General features: G+C 47.3%; 1 protein-coding gene and 1 long non-coding RNA gene across 3 annotated transcripts in view; one reads left to right on the top strand and one right to left on the bottom strand.

Annotated features, from left to right (window-relative positions):
* LOC122929030 (RAP1 GTPase activating protein) overlaps window positions 1-25,144 on the top strand; it is a 73,493-nt gene that overhangs the window by 15,670 nt on the left and 32,679 nt on the right. For both annotated transcript variants that reach the window (XM_044282456.1, XM_044282455.1), the window contains exon 3: window positions 21,281-21,371. In XM_044282456.1, the coding sequence (XP_044138391.1) occupies window positions 21,281-21,371 (91 nt within the window). The remainder of the gene's footprint in view (window positions 1-21,280; window positions 21,372-25,144) is intronic.
* On the bottom strand, window positions 3,536-10,018 carry LOC122929033. The gene is made up of 3 exons (XR_006387950.1): window positions 9,886-10,018; window positions 9,700-9,791; window positions 3,536-3,661 (listed from the first exon to the last, which is right to left on the bottom strand). It is a non-coding gene; the product is annotated as an uncharacterized LOC122929033 (long non-coding RNA).

The raw sequence follows: 25,144 nt of genomic DNA, 5'->3' as shown, positions 1-25,144 counted from the left end.
AAAAATAAAATTGGTGTATGGCTAGAAATTCCACCGGATCTGGTAATGGGGATCTGGTAAAATGCTGCTCCCTGTGGTTTGACCTTAGGCCCCATTGACACGACCGTATTTTGGGTCCTTATCTGATCCATATTTTCTGCGGTTCGCACACGGACCCATTCATTTCTATGGGTCCATAAAAAAAAAAACAGACAGCACATCCGCATCCATATGTCAGTTTCTCAGCCCCGCAAAAAAGATAGAACACGTCCTATTCTTGTCCGTTTGCCAACAAGAATAGGCATTGTTACAATGGGCAAAATGGACGTGATCCGTATTTTTTGCAGATCCCCATTTTGTGGACCGCAAAATACATACGGTCATGTGAATGCACCCTTAGGCCTCATGCACACGGCCGTAGCCGTTTTTTGCAGTCTGCGGAACCTCAAAACACGGATGCCGGCCGTGTGCGTTCTGCATTTTACAGATCGCTACCTCCTGCCCTCTGTTAGAACTGCCTATTCTTGTCCGCAAAACGGACAAGATTAGGGCATGTTCTATATTTTGGCGGGGGTCCGCAGAAAGGACATTACGGATGCGGACAGTACACGTTGTGCTGTCCGCATCTTTTGCGTCCCCATTGAAATGAATGGGTCTGCAGGTGAGGATCGATCTCTGACATAAGCGGCCGGTACATTGTGACGTGAAATGAGGGGGAAGGGTTAACGGAGTTGGGACAATTATTGGGAGCAAGTTAAATTGATTCCAGTTGTCACCAGTATGGCCACCTCACTTAACCCTTTCATTCCACTTGGGTTTTAGAGTTCTGGGGTCTAGTCTTTTGGGATGAGGGGCGTTAATCTACTATAATGTAACACCATCAGCCCCAGGGCGAGGGGGACGGGATCTGTGCAGTTCATCGCCTCTCCCAGCCTGAACTGATTGGAAATCCCAGTAAGAAGCCGGCTGGGAGCCCTGGAGGAGTGGGATAGAGGGGGAGGGTAGGATCAGGGCAGCTTTCCTCCCTCTCTCTCATCCGTACGGTGCAGCTGCAGAGAAGGCCGCCTGGATCTCTGCGATTGGCTCGGTGTCTCGCTGGGATTGTAAGGGCTGCGGGGCTGGAGATTTGGGACTAGTCTTCCTGCGCCTGTCGCCGGCGCAGTGAGCCCCCTTCATCCTTGTTATCCGGGGCAAGCTTTGTGTCAGGTGGGGACAGTGTTGGAACCAGGACAGCAATGGTTAACAGCGTCTGATTGTCAGCAGAGCCTGGATAATCTGGCGGAGCAGGGACGGTAACGGTTAACAGCGCGCCGGCTCCGGTGAGTTCTATTTACATGGGGGGTATTCATCAATGATTGATCGGGGGTGCCTGTCTTTCTGCACCATGTGTATGACCTTCCAGTGCAGCATCCGCATCCTGCAGAGGATTCTCTTTGTGTATATGTCACCTTCAGACAGGACTCCCAGGTGTCTGCTTTGGTCCTGTGGCCAAAGAGCTAACACTTCATCGATAGGGGGGGGGGGGGCTGCACTGGATACCATGTCTTACCATATAGGTGACCATGCCATGTCCAATCGATCCCACCATTGACAAGCTCATATTTCCAGCTCAGACCCTGGGCTGCTTTCACATTGGCACTAATGATTTCCGTTATAGCAGAAACTAACGGCGCCAGATGGACCCCATGGACTATTATGGGTCAGGTGTCCATTAAGGAGTCCGTCATTTTACTCGACAATGTGGCCTTGCATGCAGGAGTTTTTCGTTTTAGACAAAATCTCCGGTAAAGTCCCTCGAAGGCAGATGTGAATTTAGCTTAATCCAGAAGATGCTATAATATACTGTATCTATTACAAGGTAGGCGCCAACGTCCTCCATGTCTGACCGCCAGTATCGAGGGTCACTGATTTATACTCAAGCGTGGTCTATAAAACTGAAAAAATGGCGGTCTCTGGGACACCCCTGTTCTGTAATCATGCCCCCCCCCCCCCCCCCGTGGAGTCGGCAGCTGATTTTGACCCTTGTCTGAGAGACCTAAACTCTCGTTGGTGGATTCTCTCTTTGACCACTTCTCTTCAGGTCATGCACCGAGGAGACGAGAGGTTTTGCCAGGTGTCAGACTGTGGTTCAGTTCCTAAAACTAAAGCAGGGAATCTGTAAGTCAGAGCAGCAGCTTCTTGGCGCCATTGGGTGTCAGAATTCCTCTCCGCCAGCGCCACAGAACCCATTACAATTTTCTGCTTTTGCACAATAAGCTCTGGCAGCCCCAGATTCCCCGACAGGCGTAAACACGGGCACGCTGCACTGATGGCACGAGTCCAGGGTGAAAATCCATACAAATGATTTGCATTACAATGCAGATCGAACCAGACGGCCAGAAAAGCCTGAAATTGTTACCACTGAAATGTGAAGGTTCCTCTAATGTGACCCGGGGCCAGGGTCTTGGTGCAGGAGACCTTTTTTTGTACCTACTGTACACTAGTGGAAAATGAGTAAAAAAACACCTGGAACACATAATGTGATAATGAGTCGAGACTGACAAAGTATAACCTTCTAGTGGAGCTCGGTCAATGGTCACACAACTAAGGTGATGTCCCCTTTCTTTTGGGTTCTGTAGCAGGGTGTAGGACGAGGTCCCATTAATACTGGGTGGCATCTCCCCTTGCTGCAATACAGGTGGCCACTGTGACATGGTGCCATCATACAGATGTTGTAAATACTCCTGTAGTATGTCGTGTTCTCAACTTGGACCCATGGTTCAGACAAGGTGGTTGTTGTCTTCTGTGTGTGGGAAATCTGCCACCCCATCCTGTCCCAGACATTCTCCATGGGGGAGAGATCTGATGCTCAAGCTGGCCAGGGTAGCTGCTGGAGACCATGAAGATCACGTTGTGTAGCACGGGCGGTGTGTAGACGGATGTTACCTGGTTGGAACACCAAATCTCCTAACGGAGTAAAAAAGGAAGGATCTTGGAACTTTGATCCCTACATGTAACAGCCTCCAGCACTGCCATAGTGTAAAATAGGCTTTTTATCTTAACTCCTTCTAGGTGTTTTTTTTTTGAACATTTTCTGTTAGTGTATGTTATAATTTGGGTTGTGGTTCCTAAATGTCACCATACGTGATAGTAACATAGTTAATGAGGTTGGAAAAAGACACAGTTCCATAAAATCCAACCTATAATTCTACTGTGTTGATCCAGAAGAAGGCAACATCAACCCTCCCCCCCATGAAGTGGTTACCGATGAACCAATATTACAGGAAAAATTTCTTCTAGACCTCAAGTATGGCCATAAAACATGATTGTATGGTCCAGCTCTGGTGTCTGGCGAGCTGCACCATCTGCTTTGGGGCAGATCCTTTTACTGGAAGGAAGATCAGACCAAGCTTTCCTCCATGTCTTTTTATATTACAAAGCGACAATGTATACCGTGATGCGGCACACACAGTGTATCACTCCCATCTTCTTTGGCCCAAAATCATTACATCAGGTTAGAAAGTTTGACCATTTTATAAATATCTGGCCCTTTGGTAGGCAGAGGCTTTAGTCTCCTCGTCCACAGAACGCAGGTCATGTGATTTACAGACATGAGCGCTTTATCATTCTTTGGCGCACCTTTGGAAAATGAAAGGATCCATCTGATGAATTGCTAAGCCAGTTTTCACTTACTGTTTAGCGCCTGCACAGAGAGAGAGAGAGACAGCTGAAAAAGCAATCCCCTGGACACAGAGAAAACAGCCCGTAAATTGACAGCCGAGGACCTTCTACTGAGCAGCTGAGATGACGCATGAGGACGTTTACCCATTTATGTGCCACAACAATACACTGCTTTTAGGAAATAGATTTATAAAGACGACAACCTGTTTAACCCTTTGTATTATACATGATGGGTGACAGTGACACTCCTGCCCACATGTAGCCTGAACTGGCACCAGTACCACCTTTCTGTAGATCTGGACCAGGATTCTCTCTTCAGCTGTCGGTGAACACGTGTGCCATGTAATATAACTTAGAATGTTTCACGTGACTACATCTTGTATGTCTACCCAATGTTGAATACACTCTGAGCTGATGCAGCTGTGACCTTGTAGTCCCAAGTGTGCGGCCTCAGCAATTTATAAAGTACAGCGACATTATAGAGGCTCTAAGGTCACACAGAAGGACGTGGAAAGTCCTTCACTACAGATCGCTGCACAGCAGACCGAGATCAAACTTAATTTACCTGTCTGTAGGGGGCACTATTATACTAGTTACATATTCTTGACCATGGGGGGCAGTATTATAGGAGTTTTTGTACATAGGGGCAGTATTATAGTAGTTTTTGTACATAGGGGTAGTATTATAGTAGTTACAGTGGCATGCAAAGGTTTGGGCACCACTGGTCAAAATCACTGTTACTGTGAACAGTTAATCCGGTTGAAGATGAAATGATCTCCAAAAGATGATGCACACTTTTCAACATTTTAAAGCAAAATAAGTATTATTTTGGTTTTGTACAATTTTAAGTGAAAAAAGAAGGGAGTAGCTTGCAAAAGTATAGGAACCCATGGACACTTGAGCGCTCAGATAACTTTGCCCGAGGTTTCAGACGTTAAAAAGCCTGTTAGGGTTAAGGCTTGTTCACAATCACTGTTAGGAAAGACCAGGTGATGCAAATTGAAAGCTTTATACATACCTAGACTCTTCTAACCTTGTCCCAAAAAATAGTAGCCATGGGTAAGCCGCTGCCTAACACTATGAAAATAGTTGAGGCTCACAAAGCAGGAGAACACTGTAAAAAGATACAAAAAAAGTTTTCAGGTTGCCATTTCCTCAGTTTAAAATGTAATTAAGAAATGGTAGTTAACGAGAAAGAGTGGAGGTCAAGAGAAGGTCTGGAAAACCAAGAAAAACTTTAGAGACTGACGCTTGTAGAATTGCTTGAAAGGCAAATCAGAACCCCTGCTTGACTGTAAAAGACCTTCAGGAAGAATTAGCAGATCTGGAGTTGTTGTACATTGTTCTACTGTTCAGCGACACCTGCACAAATATGGCCTTCATGGAAGAGTCATCAGAAGCAAACCTCTCCTGTGACCTTGTCACAAAATTTTGGAAAAAAAAGTCCTATGGACAGATGAGGTTAAAATAGAACTGTCTGGCCACAATGAGCAAAGGTATGTTTAGAGAAAAAAGGGCACAGAATTTCATGAAAAGATCACCTCTCCAACCATTAAGCACGGGGTTGGATCAATCATGCTTTGGGTTTGTGTTGCAGCCAATGGCACAGGGAACATTTTCACACGTAGTGGGAAGAATTGATTCAATGAAATTCCATCAAATTCTGGAAGCAAATATAACGGCAACTGTAAAAAAAAAAGTTGAAAAGAGTATGCTTCCACAAATGGATAATGATCCTAAACACTCCTCAAAATCCACAATAGACTACCTCAAAAGGCGCTGGCTGAAGGTTTTACCACGGCCCTCACAGTTTCCTGATCTGAACATCATTGAAAATATGTGGATAGACTTCCAAAGAGCAGTGCATGCAAGACGGCCTAGGAATCTCACAGAACTGGAAGACGTCTGCAAGGAAGAATGGATGAAAATCTCTCAAACAAGGATTGAAAGACTCTTGGCTGGCTACAAAAAGCGTTCACGAGCAGTGATGGCCAGTTCGTAGTGTTCGCCGACCAACACATGCGATCTGACATCTTCACTCCCAAGCCCGGCGCTGCAGAGGTAAGTCACCTGTGCCTGCGCCGCGAGCCACTCTGAAACACATGTGGTCACCGCGAGCAGGCATTTCCGAGAACAGCCCGATGAAGGCTGCCTGCTCCCGGTGACCGCATGTGTTTCAGAGCGGCTCGCGGCGCAGGCACTGGTAAGGACTTACCTCTGCAGCGCCGGGCTTGGGAGTGAAGATGGCAGATCGCATGTTTTTGTCGGCGAACTGGCTATTACTGTTCACGAGCTGTGATACTTGGCAAAGTGGGTGCTACTACTATAGGTACTAACCATGCAGGGTGCTCATAGTTTTGCTTCAGCCCTTTTCCTTTTTACTTATTTTGAAAATGTAAAAGATGAATTGAAAAATTGTTTTTGCTTAAAATACAAAGGGAATGTGTTCTCTTTACCTTTTATGCCTTTTGGAGATTATTGAATCTTAACTTTCTTAAAGGGGTTGCCTGCTTTATTTATATTGATGACCTATCCTCAGAAGAGAAGAGAGCGGCCTTCTCTTCAAATAGCTGATTTGGGTGCCGGACTGATATTAACAACACCTTTAACTGTTCACAGTAACAGTCATTCTGACCAGGGGTGCCCAAACAATTGCATGCCACTCTATAGTCTTGTACATCCTTGTCTATAGGGGGCAGTATTATAGTAGTTATATTCTTGTACATAGGGACAGTATTATAGTAGTAATATTCTTGTACATAGGGACAGTATTATAGTACAGTAGTAATATTCTTGTACATAAGAGGCAGTATTATAGTAGTTATGTTCTCATACATAGGGGCAGTATTATAGTAGTTATATTCTTGTACATAGGAGCAGTATTATAGTAGTTATATTCTTGTACATAGGAGCAGTATTATAGTAGTTATATTCTTGTACATAGGAGGCAGTATTATAGTAGTTACATTCTTGTACATAGGAGGCAGTATTATAGTAGTTATATTCTTGTACATAGGAGGCAGTATTATAGTAGTTATATTCTTGTACATAGGAGGCAGTATTATAGTAGTTATATTCTTGTACATAGGAGCAGTATTATAGTAGTTATATTCTTGTACATAGGAGGCAGTATTATAGTAGTTATATTCCTGTACATAGGAGCAGTATTATAGTAGTTATATTCTTGTACATAGGAGCAGTATTATAGTAGTTATATTCTTGTACATAGGGGCAGTATTATAGTAGTTATATTCTTGTACATAGGAGGCAGTATTATAGTAGTTATATTCTTGTACATAGGAGCCGTATTATAGTAGTTATATTCTTGTATATAGGAGGCAGTATTATAGTAGTTATGTTCTCATACATAGGGGCAGTATTATAGTAGTTATATTCTTGTACATAGGAGCAGTATTATAGTAGTTATATTCTTGTACATAGGAGCAGTATTTTAGTAGTTATATTCTTGTACACAGGAGCAGTATTATAGTAGTTATATTCTTATACATAGGCAGTATTATAGTAGTTATATTCTTGTACATAGCAGGCAGTATTATGGTAGTTATATTCTTTTTCATAGGAGGCAGTATTATAGTAGTTATATTCTTTTACATAGGAGCAGTATTATAGTAGTTATATTCTTTTACATAGGAGCAGTAGTATAGTAGTTATATTCTTGTACATAGGAGCAGTATTGTAGTAGTTATATTCTTTTACATAGGAGCAGTATTGTAGTAGTTATATTCTTTTACATAGGAGCAGTATTATAGTAGTTATATTCTTGTACATAGGAGCAGTATTATAGTAGTTATAGTCTTGTACATAGGAGCAGTATTATAGTAATTATATTCTTGTATATAGGAGGCAGTATTATAGTAGTTATATTCTTGTACATAGGAGGCAGTATTATAGTAGTTATATTCTTGTACATAGGAGCAGTATTATAGTATTTATTTACAGTATTATAGTAGTTATATTCTTTTACATAGGAGCAGTATTATAGTAGTTATATTCGTGTACATAGGAGGCAGTATTATAGTAGTTATATTCTTGTACATAGGAGCAGTATTATAGTAGTTATATTCTTGTACATAGGAGGCAGTATTATGGTAGTTATATTCTTTTACATAGGAGGCAGTATTATAGTAGTTATATTGTTTTAAATAGGAGCAGTATTATAGTAGTTATATTCTTTTACATAGTAGCAGTGGTCCCTCAAGTTACAATATTGGTTCCGGGACAACCTTTGTAAGTTGAAACCATTGTAACTTGAGTCCATAACTCTTATGGAAAACCAGATATTGATTCCAAAGCCTCAGTATGTCATCCCAAGATGAGAGAAAAAAAAAAGATGTAAGAAAAATAATCAGATAACAAGACCTAAGATAAAGTAAGTCCTTTTATATCACAGTCAGGAATAGATGCCGGAAGCCATAAGTCACTTTCTTTGAGGGTCCTTTTATAGCACACAGTGTACCAGAAAAATAAAATGGAGCCGCCCTCACCTGCCATCCAAAGGAGCAGCTCATCCTGGCAGGGCTGTATTTCGAGTTTTTACTGCCATAGGCACGTTTAGTTCTCACACCCCCTATTCATTCGTGCCTATTGACCCGAGAGTATACAGTAGCTACAGTACAGACCAAAAGTTTAGACACACCTTCTCATTCAAAGAGTTTTCTTTATTTTCATGACTATGAAAATTGTAGATTCACACTGAAGGCATCAAAACTATGAATTAACACATGTGGAATTATATACATAACAAAAAAGTGTGAAACAACTGAAAATGTCATATTCTAGGTTCTTCAAAGTAGCCTCCTTTTGCTTTGATTACTGCTTTGCACACTCTTGGCATTCTCTAGATGAGCTTCAAGAGGTAGTCACCTGAAATGGTCTTCCAACAGTTTTGAAGGAGTTCCCAGAGATGCTTTGCACTTGTTGGCCCTTTTGCCTTCACTCTGCGGTCCAGCTCACCCCAAACCATCTCGATTGTCACCAGCAAAGCACCCCCACACCATCACACCTCCTCCTCCATGCTTCATGGTGGGAACCAGGCATGTAGAGTCCATCCGTTCACCTTTTTTGCGTCGCACAAAGACACGGTGGTTGGAACCAAAGATCTCAAATTTGGACTCATCAGACCAAAGCACAGATTTCAACTGGTCTAATGTCCATTCCTTGTGTTCTTTAGCCCAAACAAGTCTCTTCTGCTTGTTGCCTGTCCTTAGCAGTGGTTTCCTAGCAGATATTCTACCATGAAGGCCTGATTCACACAGTCTCCTCTTAACAGTTGTTCTAGAGATGTGTCTGCTGCTAGAACTCTGTGTGGCATTGACCTGGTCTCTAATCTGAGCTGCTGTTAACCTGCGATTTATGAGGCTTGTGACTCGGATGAACTTATCCTCCGCAGCAGAGGTGACTCTTGGTCTTCCTTTCCTGGGGCGGTCCGCATGTGAGCCAGTTTCTTTGTAGCGCTTGATGGTTTTTGTGACTGCACTTGGGGACACTTTCAAAGTTTTCCCAATTTTTCTGAGTGACTGACCTTCAAGTAATGATGGCCACTCGTTTTTCTCTACTTAGCTGCTTTTTTCTTGCCATAATACAAATTTTAACAGTCTATTCAGTAGGACTATCAGCTGTGTATCCACCTGACTTCTCCACAACGCAACTGATGGTCCCAACCCCATTTATAAGGCAAGAAATCCCACTTATTAAACCTGACAGGGCACACCTGTGAAGTGAAAACCATTTCAGGTGACTACCTCTTGAAGCTCATCAAGAGAATGCCAAGAGTGTGCAAAGCAGTAATCAAAGCAAAAGGTGGCTACTTTGAAGAACCTAGAATATGACATATTTTCAGTTGTTTCACACTTTTTTGGTATGTATATAATTCCACATGTGTTAATTCATAGTTTTGATGCCTTCAGTGTGAATCTACAATTTTCATAGTCATGAAAATAAAGAAAATTCTTTGAATGAGAAGGTGTGTCCAAACTTTTGGTCTGTACTGTACACAAAATGATTTTGGCCATTTATTGAGAAAAACTCTTGAAAACGTACCTGGTTTTTACTGTGAATGCTATGATTGGAAAAATGATAGCATGCACCATCCAGCCCTGATTGTCCCTGAAAATTCATTCACTCGAGTGGGTCTGCAAGAAAAACAGGATACGGACATCCTCTGTAAGTGGTCTGTACAAAAAATGCGTCCATGTTCACAGGCCAGACTAGTTTAACATCACTCACCTGAATAAGCCTTATCTCTTGCTAGGTGTACGGCCACCTTTACTCTAGGGCCCATCAGTGGAGTTAACGGGTATTATGTCCTATAATCCACCGCCATTCCAGTAAATCGAGAATCCTTTAAGTGCATTTGATCAAATAGTCTAATTAAATGCAATAATGCCGTAGATTATGGGCCTGATAGAAAATGAGAAGATAATGACTGCAAAAGAGCCAGAGCCGTGTAATGAGCTACATATCCTGTCGTGTGAAGCGGCTCCATCCATTATCACATGATAAATGACAGTAGAACTTGATGGGAAAGTGATTACGGAGAACGGAGGATAAGGTGTGTGGCGCTCATGGACATCTGATCACAATGTAATTATATTACAGTGAAACCTTTCCTGAAGTCCACCCAACCATCTAGAAAAGAATGTTCTTTGACAAATTCCCTTATTGTATGAACTGGCTTCTTCTAAAACAACGTAGAAGACCATTTCACAAGTTTGGTTGATCATCTCAAAAGGTCTTGACTATATATTATATTCAAAGATGTCCGTAACGGGGGGCAGGGCTGTGACAACGTCCTGATATAGAGGCTAGCCGTCCGCATATTTACCAGCGTTCTTGTTGTTAAGTTCAAGAAGTTTAAGAACTACCCCCAGCGGGACACCGAAAACCTGTCTGGAACCCACTGCTGAGCGGTGCTTACATAAACCACGCAAATTTCAAACTGGGACATCCCAGCGTTGATTATCTCTGAATTTATGGACAGTCCCTGTAAGTTGACTGATGTCACTCCTCTGGAATGCTTTGACCATAGGGGCATGGTATGGTAGATGTCTTCTCTATGGACAGTGCTGATGTGCCCTGTATAGTATATATTTTTTTCCCTTTTAGATTGATCTGGTGGTTAGGGCCCAGTACGGTAGACAGATTGGGGTCTGGTAAGTAGATATCTCTTCTATGGACTGCTCTGATGATTGGGCCTGGTATGGTAGACATCTCCTCTATAGACTGCTCTGATTAATGAAGCATGGTATGGTATGGTATGGTATGGTAGACATCTGTTCTGTAGACTCCTGTGATGATTGAGATCTGCTATGGTAGACGTTTCCTCTATAGACTACTCTGATGATTGGGGCCTGGTATTGGAGACTTCTCTCTATAAACTACTCTGATCGGGACTTTATATGGTAGATGTCTCCTTTTATAGATTGCCATGATGACTGGGGCCTGGTTAGGTAGACATCTCCTCTATAGAGTGGCTCTAGACTTCTCTGATTGCGGCCTGATCTCTTTTGTAGACTCCTTTCGATGACTGAAGTCTGGTATAGTAAATGTTTGCACTATAAACTGCTCTGATCATTGGTGCCTAGAATGGTACATGTCTCCATTGTAGACTGTTCTGATGGTTAGGCTTGGTATGGTAATATCTCCTCTGAAGACTGGGGCCTGGTATGGTAGACACCTCCTCTACAGACTGCTGTTATGATTAGGGTCTAGTATAGAATGTGTCTTCTCTGTAGACTACTGTGATGATTGGGCTCGATATGGTAGACATCTTCTGTATGAACTGCTCTGATGATTATGGCCTAGTATGGTAGTTGTTTCCTCTATAGACTGTTCTGATGTAGCAGATGTCTTCCCTGTTATTGGCCTCTAGTTTTCTATCCTCTAGTTGCTCTAATGTCTTCCATCTATAAATCCGTTAATCAGATTCGCACCTTGTGAAATATTTATGGTTGATGCTTGTGGTGAATCCGATTAGATTCTCATTATATGGATGTTGTGTCTCTCCCTTCTGCAGAAGGAATCTACCCTTGCTGCAGGCATAATAGCATGAGTCCTCCATAACGTGGTACACATGATTGCATGGTCCGGGGTTAATCTCAGAAGGTGCTATGATGAAGCTATAGGTACATATAAATTATATGAGCTGTAGTTATGACAGAGCTCTGGGTACATACAGATGAGTTGTGAGATGGATCCGTAGTAGGAGCTTTGGCTTTATAGACTATATAGGATCCCATGATGTGGGTCTTTCTTATTCACTGGTGGAATCTCAGTCTTCGCTCTCAGACTCCACTTGGTTCTTTTATCTTCTTCCCTTTTTTCTTGGTCTTTTTCATTACTTGAGGAACACGACGTCTCATGATACGGAGAGGGGAGGGGGAAGGACTTAAAAGAATCTTACTTCAAACAGCTGCACTGCTCTTAACCTCCCCACTGGGATGGCGTGTGATTACTGATTGTTGGGCAGGCGAGGGTTAAGCGTGAGCGGATCGTTCCTTTCTTCTGGAAATAACATGGTGTCTGCATTATTCTGAGAAGCGCGGCGCACTGAGCGCAACATCTCTGCAGCCTGGAGTGCAGGGGTCAACGTTACGATCAGGTCAACACCACATGTAGAGTATATGTGGAGATCCAGCAGCGGATAGATTGATTCAGTCTTTATATGACAACCCCCCTTGTAAATGTTAAACCCTGATTTACATCTATATGATTCAAATATTGGCCATATAACTTGGCCTGTTAGGGGCCCTCAAAGGAACAGAGACATATTGTTTCACTTCAGACCCCACACAATCTGAGCGTACCACAAACGTTCAGGAGCATCTGACAGGGGCATTGCTAGGTCCTACAAGAAAAAAAAAATACATTTTACAGTTCTCTGGTGTTCTGTTTTCCTCATTTTCTCCATTCAGCCCAGACCACCATGACAACTTCTTCCAACCACAACTTCACTTTTCCATCATCCTCCTCCTCATCCAGGTGTCCTAACAGTGTCCTCCCGCTGCTGACCCTAATACCGTGCCTGCTGTACTGCCCAGTGCCCCTGACAGTAATTAGTACCACACATTGGCCCTCAATAATATTTGTACTAAGCAGATATTGCTGATGGTGGCAAGTAGATATTGCCCTTGATAGTAATGGTTCCAGAGTCTCTCAATCAGTAACACTGCCCACAAGAACAAATGCACTTTGGCAAAGCAGATGGTTCCCCTCACAATAATAGTGCTCACACAATGCCTCTATAATAAGTGCACCAGTCACGGTTCCTAGAAGCGTCCTCACAGCAGTAGGGGCCAACCTAGTGTCCCCAAAATAAGAGTACCCTCAACAGTAATAGTGTCAATGTCCCTCCAAATACCTATGCAAAGCCTTGTGCACCCATAGTTCCCCCCAAATAATTGTACTCCAGAATGAAAGCAGCATGCTCCCAACAATAACAGTGCTCCAATGTCCCCCCCAAAATAATAAGAGTCCCCCCCCCCCCCCCCCTCAATGGAGCATACCTAAATCCCATGCACCAAAAACTTAAATTCTAATACTTGGCCACTTAATTTGCATGTTGCACCCATCTATACAGACTACAGGCCTCTTGTAGCCAAAATGGCCCACAAGATGGCACACAAGGGTGCCCTTTTGTACCCTGTAAGCCTAAAGTGGCCCATGGCATACAAAAGTAGGTGACTGGGCTAATGGTTCCTGAGCTCCACCACAGTGTTCAACGACATCCTTGCCATTGGGACAAAGGTGGCACTTGGTGACGATCCAGGGCAACAGGCATAACTAGGGCACAAGTCATGAATGCTCAGTGCCAACGATGTCTCTGCTGACTAAGAACGCCTAGTACTGAGGTGCAGGTTATAATTTGGGGTCCAGAGTTGGCAGTTTACTGCAGAGTCTGCAGGATTATATCATTGAAGATAGCAGGCAAGACAGCAATCCACATGGCAGTGCCAGGTCTACCTACACCACCAGATAAGTGAGTGCACCCCTGGTTACAAGTCATCCTCCTCTGGGCTCCCTGCTGGGCTTGTTGGCATGGCTTCCATGCACTGAAGTTTCTCTCTTGGCTTCTCCCTGGTGCCCTTGCTGCTTGCTCTGCTCCTCAGGGATGCTAAGACTTTAGCAAAACATACACTGGTATAAAACAAGGAGCTGAGCGCTGGCATGATATAATGTGCGGGAGACAGATTCCAGGAGAAGACCAGGTCAGTGCCCCTTATACAATGTTATCATCTATAGGTAGCAAGTCCTGTAAACCCTCTCCTATTGATCCTGCATCGTATCTTCCATGTGTAGAGCGTCCGCCATGGACAGATGGCCTCTTTCCTTTGGTTATAGAGCGGATCTACATGTGGGTTATGTCGTCTGTGGGCATTTACCGTTGGGGGCGCAGGATAGCCGCATGATCTTGGTCTATGGTGCCGCTGCAGGCTCTTTTTCACGATCTGCATATTATGTAATAGGTGACGTTCTGGTAATGGAGACAAATGACGGATGTCAGGCTGGTCGGGGAGTCTCGCATCGCTAAGCCAGACGCCATGCTGTTCTTTGTGTACCCTCGCTATACCACATTTGTTCTGACAAGCTTGTGTAGGAATCTTTTGCATATACAGTGAACTCTGTGTCAGGGCATCTCGCCACTCACGTAGTGGGGTTTGTCTCCATACCCGACCTAGCATGTCCCATCGTCTTGGCTTCATCATTCCCACCAGGTGACACAGCTTGGATGCATAGTTTTTCCTGCACTGTCCCTGCACTTGCACTAGGTGGCGCCCTGACACCTTCAATACCAGGAGCTAGAACTCCTCAAGGCTTGTTATACAGTCCTGATCAAAAGTTTAAGACCACTTGAAAAATGGCAAAAAATCATATTTAGCATGGCTGGATCTTAACAAGGTTCTAAGTAGAGTCACACGTAGGTAGTCACACGTTGTGATGGCAAAGGCAAAAAAACTCTCCCTTTTTGAACGTGGTCGGGTTGTTGAACTGCATAAGCAGGGTCTCTCACAGCGCGCCATCGCTGCTGAGGTAGGACGCAGTAAGACAGTCATTTGGCATTTCTTAAATTCTTAAATGATCCTGAGGGTTATGGAACAAAAAAGTCAAGTGGAAGACCCCAAAAAATGTCACCAGCACTGAGCCGGAGGATCCAATTGGCTGTCCGTCAAGACACTGCACGATCCTCGACCCAAATTAAGGCCCTTACTGGTGCTGACTGCAGCCCCATAACCATCAGACGGCATCTGAGACTGAAGGGCTTCAAAAACAAAAAACGTCTTCAAAGACCTTGTCTCCTTGAACCCCGCAAAACTGCTCGTTTGGACTTTGCAAGAGAGCACCAAACATGGGACATTCAAAGGTGGAAGAAAGTTTTATTCTCTGATGAGAAAAAAATTAACCTTGATGGTCCTGATGGTTTCCAATGTTACTGGCATGACAAGCAGATGCCACCTGAGATGTTTTCTACGCGCCACAGCGGAGGGGGCGCCATAATGGTCTGGGGTGCTTTTTCCTTCAGTGGAACAATGGAGCTTCAGGAAGTGCAGGGGCGTCAAACGGCCGCTGGCTATGTCCAGATGTTGCAGAGAGCATTCCTCATGACTGAGGGCCCTCGTCTGTGTGGTAACAACTGGGTTTTTCAACAGGACAACGCTACAGTACACAATGCCCGCAGGACAAGGGACTTCTTCCAGGAGAATAACCTCACTCTTTTGGCCCATCCTGCGTGTTCCCCTGATCTAAATCCAATTGAGAACCTTTGGGGATGGATGGCAAGGGAAGTTTACAAAAATGGACAACAGTTCCAGACAGTAGATGGCCTTCGTGCGGCCGTCTTCACCACTTGGAGAAATGTTCCCACTCGCCTCATGGAAACGCTTGCATCAAGCATGCCGAAAGGAATTTTTGAAGTGATCAACAATAACGGCGGAGCTACTCATTACTGAGTTCATGTTTGGGAATTGGATTTCTGTTTTGGGGGGGTTTAGTTTTTTTTTGGAGGTGTGGTCGTAAACTTTTGATCAGCTGAAAAACAGCCTGTTTCAGTTTATTCGTTGTTTTCATTAAATTGAATGCTCAAAAAATGTTTTGTCTCACTCCCATTTCTTCTTGTTGCAAGTTGAAGCTCTACTTGGAACCTTGTTAGGATCCAGCCATGCTAAATAGGATTTTTTGCCATTTTTCAAGTGGTCTTAAACTTTGGATCAGGACTGTATAACCTTATATCTCGATAGAGCACTCCTCCTGTCATATCAGTACCTGCTACCCACGCCAGTTTGGGATGCAGAAGTAGCAGTCGCTCCTGGGCCCCTCTACCACATCACAAGACACTGCTATTGTAAATGGCACATGGGTCGTAAAATGTATGCCCCTGTCCTATTCCTTAGAAGAACCCCCCCCCCCCCCTCTTTACATCTGTGAGGTCTTAAAATATGGTGAAAAAAATCTTTAATACTACTAAATACTAATAAACTTTATTAGTATTTAGTATTTATGTGCTTATACAACCAACGTCTATTGTTATTATATTAATGTACCGTATATCACTATTATACTGCCATTCCATCCCTCACTTTTTCTCTTTTATTTTTTGTGGTTTCTATATCTCTGAGAATCATGTTAGATCATATTTAATCATTGAATAAAGATTTTAATTTTTTTTTTTTATATTTGAGCCGTAAAAGACTCCGGTGTCTTTTTGTAGGTATTGTGTAGTGGTATAGAGTTGGCTCTATTTGAGGAGTTTATTCCAATTTCTATTTTGATTTGTATCTTTGTATAACCTTCTTGTAATAATTCCTTAAAAGATGGTGGCAACGGGCAGATGCTCGACAACCGTACACCCAATTTGAACGTCATACGTTTGCCCCAGGAGGGAGTTATTGAAGAACAACATTTGGGGCTGGTCCCCGGTGGGTCCTTTATGACCACATTGGGTAAGGCAGGAGCAGCTGATAACTGAAGTTCACTTGAGCTGGGGTGGGTTCTAGTTCAGTGACTGATGCCCACATTAGGCCAGGCTTCCCCATTGTGTGCCCCCCACATATCTGCTAATCACTCTGTATGCCCATGTATCCTCCTGATGCCACCCCAGCACAGCCAGTGCTACAGACGAGCCTCCTTACAATATTGGCCATTGAAGATGTTCCTGTACTGAACCTTGGCAGGAAATCTGCAGTTTGCATGTAGCAGAGCTCAGTGTGCACAGCTCCACACACTGCCTCTTTGCATGTAGGTTTATTTACAAAGGGAAGGAATATCCGGGAAAAGGCAAATACACAAATCAGCAGCTGAATCTGTGGCCTAAATATGGAGGCCTCTAGCTACACGTGGGCACAGAGGCTGCATCATGAGAGAATGCGGGGAGCGTGCAGCCTCCATCACACGAGCGCAGGGGGCCATGCAGCATCAATCACAATAAAGAACACATTGGGGAGGGTACAGCCTCCATGACGAGAGAGAGCGTGGAGAGCATGCAACATCAATTACAAGATAAAGTGCATGGGGAGCATGCAGCCTCCATCATAATAGAGTGAGTGAGGAACGTGCAGCCTCCATTTCTAATAGAGTGAGTGAGGAACGTGCAGCCTCCATTATAATAGTGTGAAGAATGTGCAGCCTCCATCATAATAGTGAGGAGCGTGCAGCCTCCATCATAATAGAGTGAGGAGCGTGCAGCCTCCATCATAATAGAGTGAGGAGCGTGCAGCCTCCATTATAATAGAGTGAGGAGCGTGCAGCCTCCATCATAATAGAGTGAGGAGCGTGCAGCCTCCATCATAATAGAATGAGGAGCGTGCAGCCTCCATCATAATAGAGTGAGGAGCGTGCAGCCTCCATCATAATAGAGTGAGGAGCGTGCAGCCTCCATCATAATAGAGTGAGGAGCGTGCAGCCTCCATCATAATAGAGTGAGGAGCGTGCAGCCTCCATCATAATAGAGTGAGGAGCGTGCAGCCTCCATCATAATAGAGTGAGGAGCGTGCAGCCTCCATCATAATAGAGTGAGGAGCGTGCAGCCTCCATCATAATAGAGTGAGGAGCGTGCAGCCTCCATTATAATAGAGAGAGTGAGGAACGTGCAGCCTCCATCATAATAGTGAGGAACGTGCAGCCTCCATCATAATAGTGAGGAGCGTGCAGCCTCCATTATAATAGTGAGGAGCGTGCAGCCTCCATTATAATAGTGAGGAGCGTGCAGCCTCCATTATAATAGTGAGGAGCGTGCAGCCTCCATTATAATAGAGAGAGTGAGGAACGTGCAGCCTCCATCATAATAGTGAGGAGCGTGCAGCCTCCATTATAATAGAGAGAGTGAGGAACGTGCAGCCTCCATCATAATAGTGAGGAGCGTGCAGCCTCCATTATAATAGAGAGAGTGAGGAACGTGCAGCCTCCATCATAATAGAGAGAGTGAGGAACGTGCAGCCTCCATCATAATAGAGTGAGGAGCGTGCAGCCTCCATTATAATAGAGAGAGTGAGGAACATGCAGCCTCCATCATAATAGAGAGAGTGAGGAACGTGCAGCCTCCATCATAATAGAGAGAGTGAGGAACGTGCAGCCTCCATTATAATAGAGAGAGTGAGGAACGTGCAGCCTCCATCATAATAGAGAGTGAGGAACGTGCAGCCTCCATCATAATAGAGAGTGAGGAGCGTGCAGCCTCCATCATAATAGAGTGAGGAGCGTGCAGCCTCCATCATAATAGAGTGAGGAGCGTGCAGCCTCCATTATAATAGAGAGAGTGAGGAACGTGCAGCCTCCATCATAATAGTGAGGAACGTGCAGCCTCCATTATAATAGTGAGGAGCGTGCAGCCTCCATTATAATAGTGAGGAGCGTGCAGCCTCCATTATAATAGTGAGGAGCGTGCAGCCTCCATTATAATAGAGAGAGTGAGGAACGTGCAGCCTCCATCATAATAGTGAGGAGCGTGCAGCCTCCATTATAATAGAGAGAGTGAGGAACGTGCAGCCTCCATCATAATAGAGAGAGTGAGGAACGTGCAGCCTCCATCATAATAGAGTGAGGAGCGTGCAGCCTCCATTATAATAGAGAGAGTGAGGAACGTGCAGCCTCCATCATAATAGAGAGAGTGAGGAACGTGCAGCCTCCATCATAATAGAGAGAGTGAGGAACGTGCAGCCTCCATTATAATAGAGAGAGTGAGGAACGTGCAGCCTCCATCATAATAGAGAGTGAGGAACGTGCAGCCTCCATCATAATAGAGTGAGGAACGTGCAGCCTCCATCATAATAGAGAGTGAGGAACGTGCAGCCTCCATCATAATAGAAAGTGAGGAACGTGCAGCCTCCATTATAATAGAAAGAGTGAGGAACGTGCAGCCTCCATCACAAGAGACAACATGGAGAGCATGCAACATCAATAAAAAGTGCATGGGCAGCATGCAGACTCCATCACAAGAGACAGCTTGAAGCGTGCATTCTCCATCATAATAGAGTGAGGAGCGTGCAGCCTCCAACACGTGAGTGCAGGGAGTGTGTAGCTGCCATCACAAAAGCAATCATGGAAGGAGCAAGCAGTCTTCATCACAGAAGAGCGAGCGCAGGGTGCATGCAGCCTCCATCACAGAAGAGAGTGCAGGGTGCATGCAGCCTCCATCACAGAAGAGAGTGCAGGGTGCATGCAGCCTCCATCAAAGAAAAGCGAGCGCAGGGTGCATGCAACCTCCTTCACAGAAGAGCGAGCACAGGGTGCATGCAGCCTCCATCACAGAAGAGAGTGCATGGTGCATGCAGCCTCCATCACAGAAGAGAGTGCATGGTGCATGCAGCCTCCATCACAGAAGAGAGAGCACAGGCCACATACAGTCTCCAGAGCTAGGGGGCATGTGTAGCCTCTATCGCAAGAGAGGGCACGCACAGCCTCCATCATAAGCGAGACAGCATGGGGTGCATGCAGCTTCCATCACAAATAGGGGCACAGGTTATGGGGCATGTGTAACCACCATCACAATACAGAGAGCATGGGACGCAAACTGCCCCCCTGACGAGCGAGAGAGCGCAGAACTTGCATGTGTAACCTCCCTCACAGGAGAGTGCAGGGCACACGCAACCTGCGTCATAAAGGACAGTGGGGGGTGCGTGCAGCCTCCATCATAAGGGACAGTGGGGGGTGCGTGCAGCCTCCATCATAAGGGACAGTGGGGGGGAGGTGCAGCCTCCATCATAAGGGACAGTGGGGGGTGCGTGTAGTCTTCATTATAAGGGACAGTGGGGGGGGGGGTGCAGCCTCCATCATAAGGGACAGTGTGGGGGGGGGGTGCAGCCTCCATCATAAGGGACAGTGGGGGGTGCGTGCAGCCTTCATCATAAGGGACCAGTGGGGGGGGGGGGGGTGCAGCCTCCATCATAAGGGACAGTGGGGGGGAGGTGCAGCCTCCATCATAAGGGACAGTGGGGGGGAGGTGCAGCCTCCATCATAAGGGACAGTGGGGGGTGCGTGCAGCCTCCATTATAAGGGACAGTGGGGGGGTGCAGCCTCCATCATAAGGGACAGTGGGGGGGTGCAGCCTCCATCATAAGGGACAGTGGGGGGGGTGCAGCCTCCATCATAAGGGACAGTGGGGGGGGGTGCAGCCTCCATCATAAGGGACAGTGGGGGGGAAGGTGCAGCCTCCATCATAAGGGACAGTGGGGGGGAAGGTGCAGCCTCCATCATAAGGGACAGTGGGGGGTGCAGCGTCCATCATAAGGGACTGTGGGGGGGTGCAGCCTCCATCATAAGGGACAGTGGGGGGGGGGTGCAGCCTCCATCATAAGGGACAGTGGGGGGGGGAGTTGCAGCCTCCATCATAAGGGACAGTGGGGGGGAAGGTGCAGCCTCCATCATAAGGGACAGTGGGGGGGGGGGGGGTTGCAGCCTCCATCATAAGGGACAGTGTGGGGGGGGGGGGTGCAGCCTCCATCATAAGGGATAGTGGGGGGAAGGTGCAGCCTCCATCATAAGGGACAGTGGGGGGGAAGGTGCAGCCTCCATCATAAGGGACAGTGGGGGGGAAGGTGCAGCCTCCATCATAAGGGACAGTGGGGGGGGGGGGTGCAGCCTCCATCATAAGGGACAGAGGGGGGGGGTGTGCAGCCTTCATCACAAGAGAGCACTGTGGTATACTTGCACCTGCAGGGGGCTCGTCGCGTGCCCCGGTTTAGAGCCTCCCCAGCCTCCTTTGTCCTCCATATCGCCCCTCTCGGGGGGCACATACTTTCAGTGCTGTGTTCAGGACTGGCTGCAGCTGGCTCAGGTGTGGGGCCTGTTATCTAATCTCAGGCAACACTCCCTGCCAGTCGCATTTTACAAGAGCGAGCAGGATGTCCACATCCGGGAGCAGCGGAGTGTTCCCCAATCCCGGAATGTGCTCGGGGTTAACCCTGCAGGTGCCGCACTGCTCATCATACTGTTCCAAAGTGAAGATAAGGAGCTGGCCTACTCTTGGGGAGTTGCCCCCTTCGCAGCGTTGCCCCCTGACCTTGCACAGTCCCTGCTCTGTTGATCTGCTGTATTATGACTTTTTTATTTTCCGCTCTGCGGGGGAGGGGCTTGATGATGTCATCATTCCATCCTGTGATCTCATCTTCTTTCCTCTCCTCTTCATTTCCAGGCGTCATGACGGGCAGAGTCAGCTCATTTCTTACACCCTAGATCTATCCAGAGCCAACTCCACCCCCCTTGAAAGTGCTCCTCATATTAAGGTAAGAGGAACCCCTGCATGCTGCCCCCTGGCTTGCACAGACAGTACTGCATGCTGATCAGGTTCTGTCGCATTAACTGCGCTAACTGCCTAAAGTTCACCACTAACCGCCAACCAATCACTGCATCGTTACGTCTGCACTGAGTAAAAAAAAGCCCAAAAAGAGACAATGTTGAACTGTGTAGCAACCAGTAAGATTTCAGACTGGTAACCAGTGGAAGATGTCAGGCCATAAGGTATTAACCTCGGGCCTGCCCTGTAATGTGGGGCTCGGACCCCATCCGGTCGTTTTTGATGTCCTCACCGCAGCAACGCGATCAGTTATGGTCATTTGGCCCCTGCAGCTCTGATCCCTTCTTTATCGCCACCAATATGGCCACCTCTGCAGCACCCACAGAGGCTCCCAGTGCTGAGCAGACGCGCCCGTCAGGAGGCTGGGAAAGCTGGGTGACTCTCCCTGTAATAATGGACGCTCCCCTCCTGGCGTATAACTGGGGTCACATGGATTGTGTCCTTTGTGAACCCTGCGCCTCGATGCCTCATCTTCGCTCTGCGTCCTTCACGCCTCATTTATGCTCAGACGAAATGGATGTGATTGTGACTTTTCCATCCTGTATTTTAAGAAATCGCCTCAAGTGACACAAAGAGGAAGAAACCCCTCCCCCTGCGCTGGCATCTCTGGGGAAGAGTCACCACCATCCCTGGCCCACTATAACCCCATCCCGGACAAGCACTGGCCCACTTATACCCCCCTGCCCATTCCCAAGCAGCGCTGGTCCACTAAATTCCAACCCCCCATCATCAAAGACTAGTACTGGTCCACTAAAACCCCCATCCCAGACTGGTGCTGGCCGACTGTACCCCCATCTCATGTTGGTTCACACAATTCTCATCCTGGACTGGTGCTGACCCACACTCACTGCCATCCTGGACTGGTGATGCTGGCCCGCTCTACCACCCCACCCTAGTGTTCGATGGCTCTACTATCCTTGCCTGCCCGCTCTGCCATCCCACCCTGGCACACTCTGCTATCCTGGACTGGTGCTGGCCCGCTCTTCCATCCCGGACCAGTTCTGGACTACTCTACCATCCTGGCCTGGTTCTGGACCGCTCTACCATCCCACCCTGGCCCACTCTACCATCCCACCCTGGTGCTGGCCCACTCTACCATCCCACCCTGGTGCTGGCCCGCTCTACCATCCCGCCCTGGTGCTGGCCCGCTCTACCATCCCGCCCTGGTGCTGGCCCGCTCTACCATCCCGCCCTGGTTCTGGTCCGCTCTACCATCCTGCCCTGGTGCTGACACGCTCTACCATCCCGCCCTGGTGCTGGCCCGCTCCACCATCCCGCCCTGGTGCTGGCCCGCTCCACCATCCCGCCCTGGTGCTGGCCCGCTCCACCATCCCGCCCTGGTGCTGGCCCGCTCTACCATCCCGCCCTGGTGCTGGCCCGCTCTACCATCCCGCCCTGGTGCTGGCCCGCTCTACCATCCCGCCCTGGTTCTGTCCCGCTCTACCATCCCGCCCTGGTTCTGGCCCGCTCTACCATCCCGCCCTGGTGCTGGCCCGTTCTACCATCCCGCCCTGGTGCTGGCCCGCTCTACCATCCCGCCCTGGTGCTGGCCCGCTCTACCATCCCGCCCTGGTGCTGGCCCGCTCTACCACCCCGGCCTGGTGCTGGCCCGCTCTACCGTCCCGGCCTGGTGCTGGCCCGTTCTACCATCCCGGCCTGGTGCTGGCCCGCTCTACCATCCCGGCCTGGTGCTGGCCCGCTCTACCATCCCGGCCTGGTGCTGGCCCGCTCTACCATCCCGGCCTGGTGCTGGCCCGCTCTACCATCCCGGCCTGGTGCTGGCCCGCTCTACCATCCCGGCCTGGTGCTGGCCCGCTCTACCACCCCGGCCTGGTGCTGGCCCGCTCTACCGTCCCGGCCTGGTGCTGGCCCGTTCTATCCCCCCAGCTGTCGCCCCCTGTCTGTCATGTGATCAGTGGCTGCGGGGGCTCATCTGTCGCTTCTATTGTCGCAGGACGTACAATGGGAGCTGAGAACAAGAGCCGCGCTGACACCTGAGCCGAGAGGGAACCCGATCCTCTGCGCCTACGCCCCAAACCACAGACCCTAGGAAATACCAGTCCCAGGGTCACACACTCCTGTTCCTAGAAAAGCTGGGTGACCACATTATACTGGAGTCTGGGAAAGTGTGAGCACACCATTAAGTCGGCCATATTGGATGTAGCCCAACTTTCCAAGGCACAGAATCAACCATGCCACAGGGTACCCTTGCTGGAGCTGTTGGTTATCAGTGACAACATGTCACCCAACTAGGGACCAAGACTTGCATAGGCAAGAACTATTAAAGCAGCATCGCCCGTCTGCTGCGAATTCTGTCCGATCTGATCGCCCGATATCGTTTCTGTGGCGTCAGCAGTCAAACACACAAGCCGATGCAGAACAGCCGGGTGAGCGACGGCCATCCCCTGCTGCTGCGAGCTCAGGAGCCCCGGAAAGCTGGGTACCCAGCCCCGGAGAGGCGCCCTGTCAGCCGGGTGCCCGCACTCTGTACCTGCCTCCTCCCGGCCCCCGCCCATCCGGAGGGAGGAGGAGGAGGAGGAGGAGGAGGGGGGCAGCGGAACAAACTGCAGCCGGGATCCGGGGAGCGCTGCAGGATGGCCGGGAGCAGCGGCGGAGTGTCCCGGGAGGAGGAGGAGGACGGCCCCGCACTGGCCATGGACGCGTCCTGTGTGAGTAACCACCAGCCTGCAGCTTTATCAGGGACTGGAGGAGGCAGACACAGCGCACAGAGCCGTGTACCCTCCAGATGTTACCTGCAGTCCTGTGTAATAACACAGCGATAACTATCTGACTGCAGGTAATGTAGTAGATGTCACCTGCAGTCCTATGTAACACCACAGATAAACACAGTGGGAACTCTGATTATAGATAATGTAGTAGATGTCACCTGCAGTCCTATGTAACGCCACAGATAATATAATGATACACCTCTGAGTACAGATAATGTAGTAGATGTCACCTGCAGTCCTATGTAACACCACTGATAACACAGATAATGTAGTAGATGTCACCTGCAGTCCTATGTAATAACACAGCGATAACTATCTGACTGCAGGTAAGGTAGTAGATGTCACCTGCAGTCCTATGTAACACCACAGATAATATAATGATTGATAACTATCTGACTGCAAGTAATGTAGTAGATGTCGTCTGCAGTCCTATGTAACACCACAGATAACATAGTGATTGATAACTATCTGACTGCAGTTAATGTAGTAGATGTCACCTGCAGTCCTATGTAACACCACAGATAACACAGTGATAACTCTCTGATTACAGATAATGTAGTAGATGTCACCTGCAGTCCTATGTAACACCACAGATAAAAAACACAGTGGGAACTCTCTGAGTACAGATAATGTAGTAGATGTCACCTGCAGTCTCATGTAACACCACAGATAAACACAGTGAGAACTAGCTGAGTACAGATAATGTAGTAGATGTCACCTGCAGTCCCATGTAACACCACAGATAAACACAGTGAGAACTAGCTGAGTACAGATAATGTAGTAGATGTCACCTGCAGTCCCATGTAACACCACAGATAAACACAGTGAGAACTAGCTGAGTACAGATAATGTAGTAGATGTCACCTGCAGTCCCATGTAACACCACAGATAAACACAGTGAGAATTAGCTGAGTACAGATAATGTAGTAGATGTCATCTGCAGTCCTATGTAGCACAGTATATAGCACAGTGA

The sequence above is a fragment of the Bufo gargarizans genome, chromosome 2 (genome assembly GCF_014858855.1).
Source record: "Bufo gargarizans isolate SCDJY-AF-19 chromosome 2, ASM1485885v1, whole genome shotgun sequence".
NCBI classification, from domain to species: Eukaryota; Metazoa; Chordata; class Amphibia; order Anura; family Bufonidae; genus Bufo; species Bufo gargarizans.
This window is presented reverse-complemented; position numbering and strand designations above follow the sequence as displayed.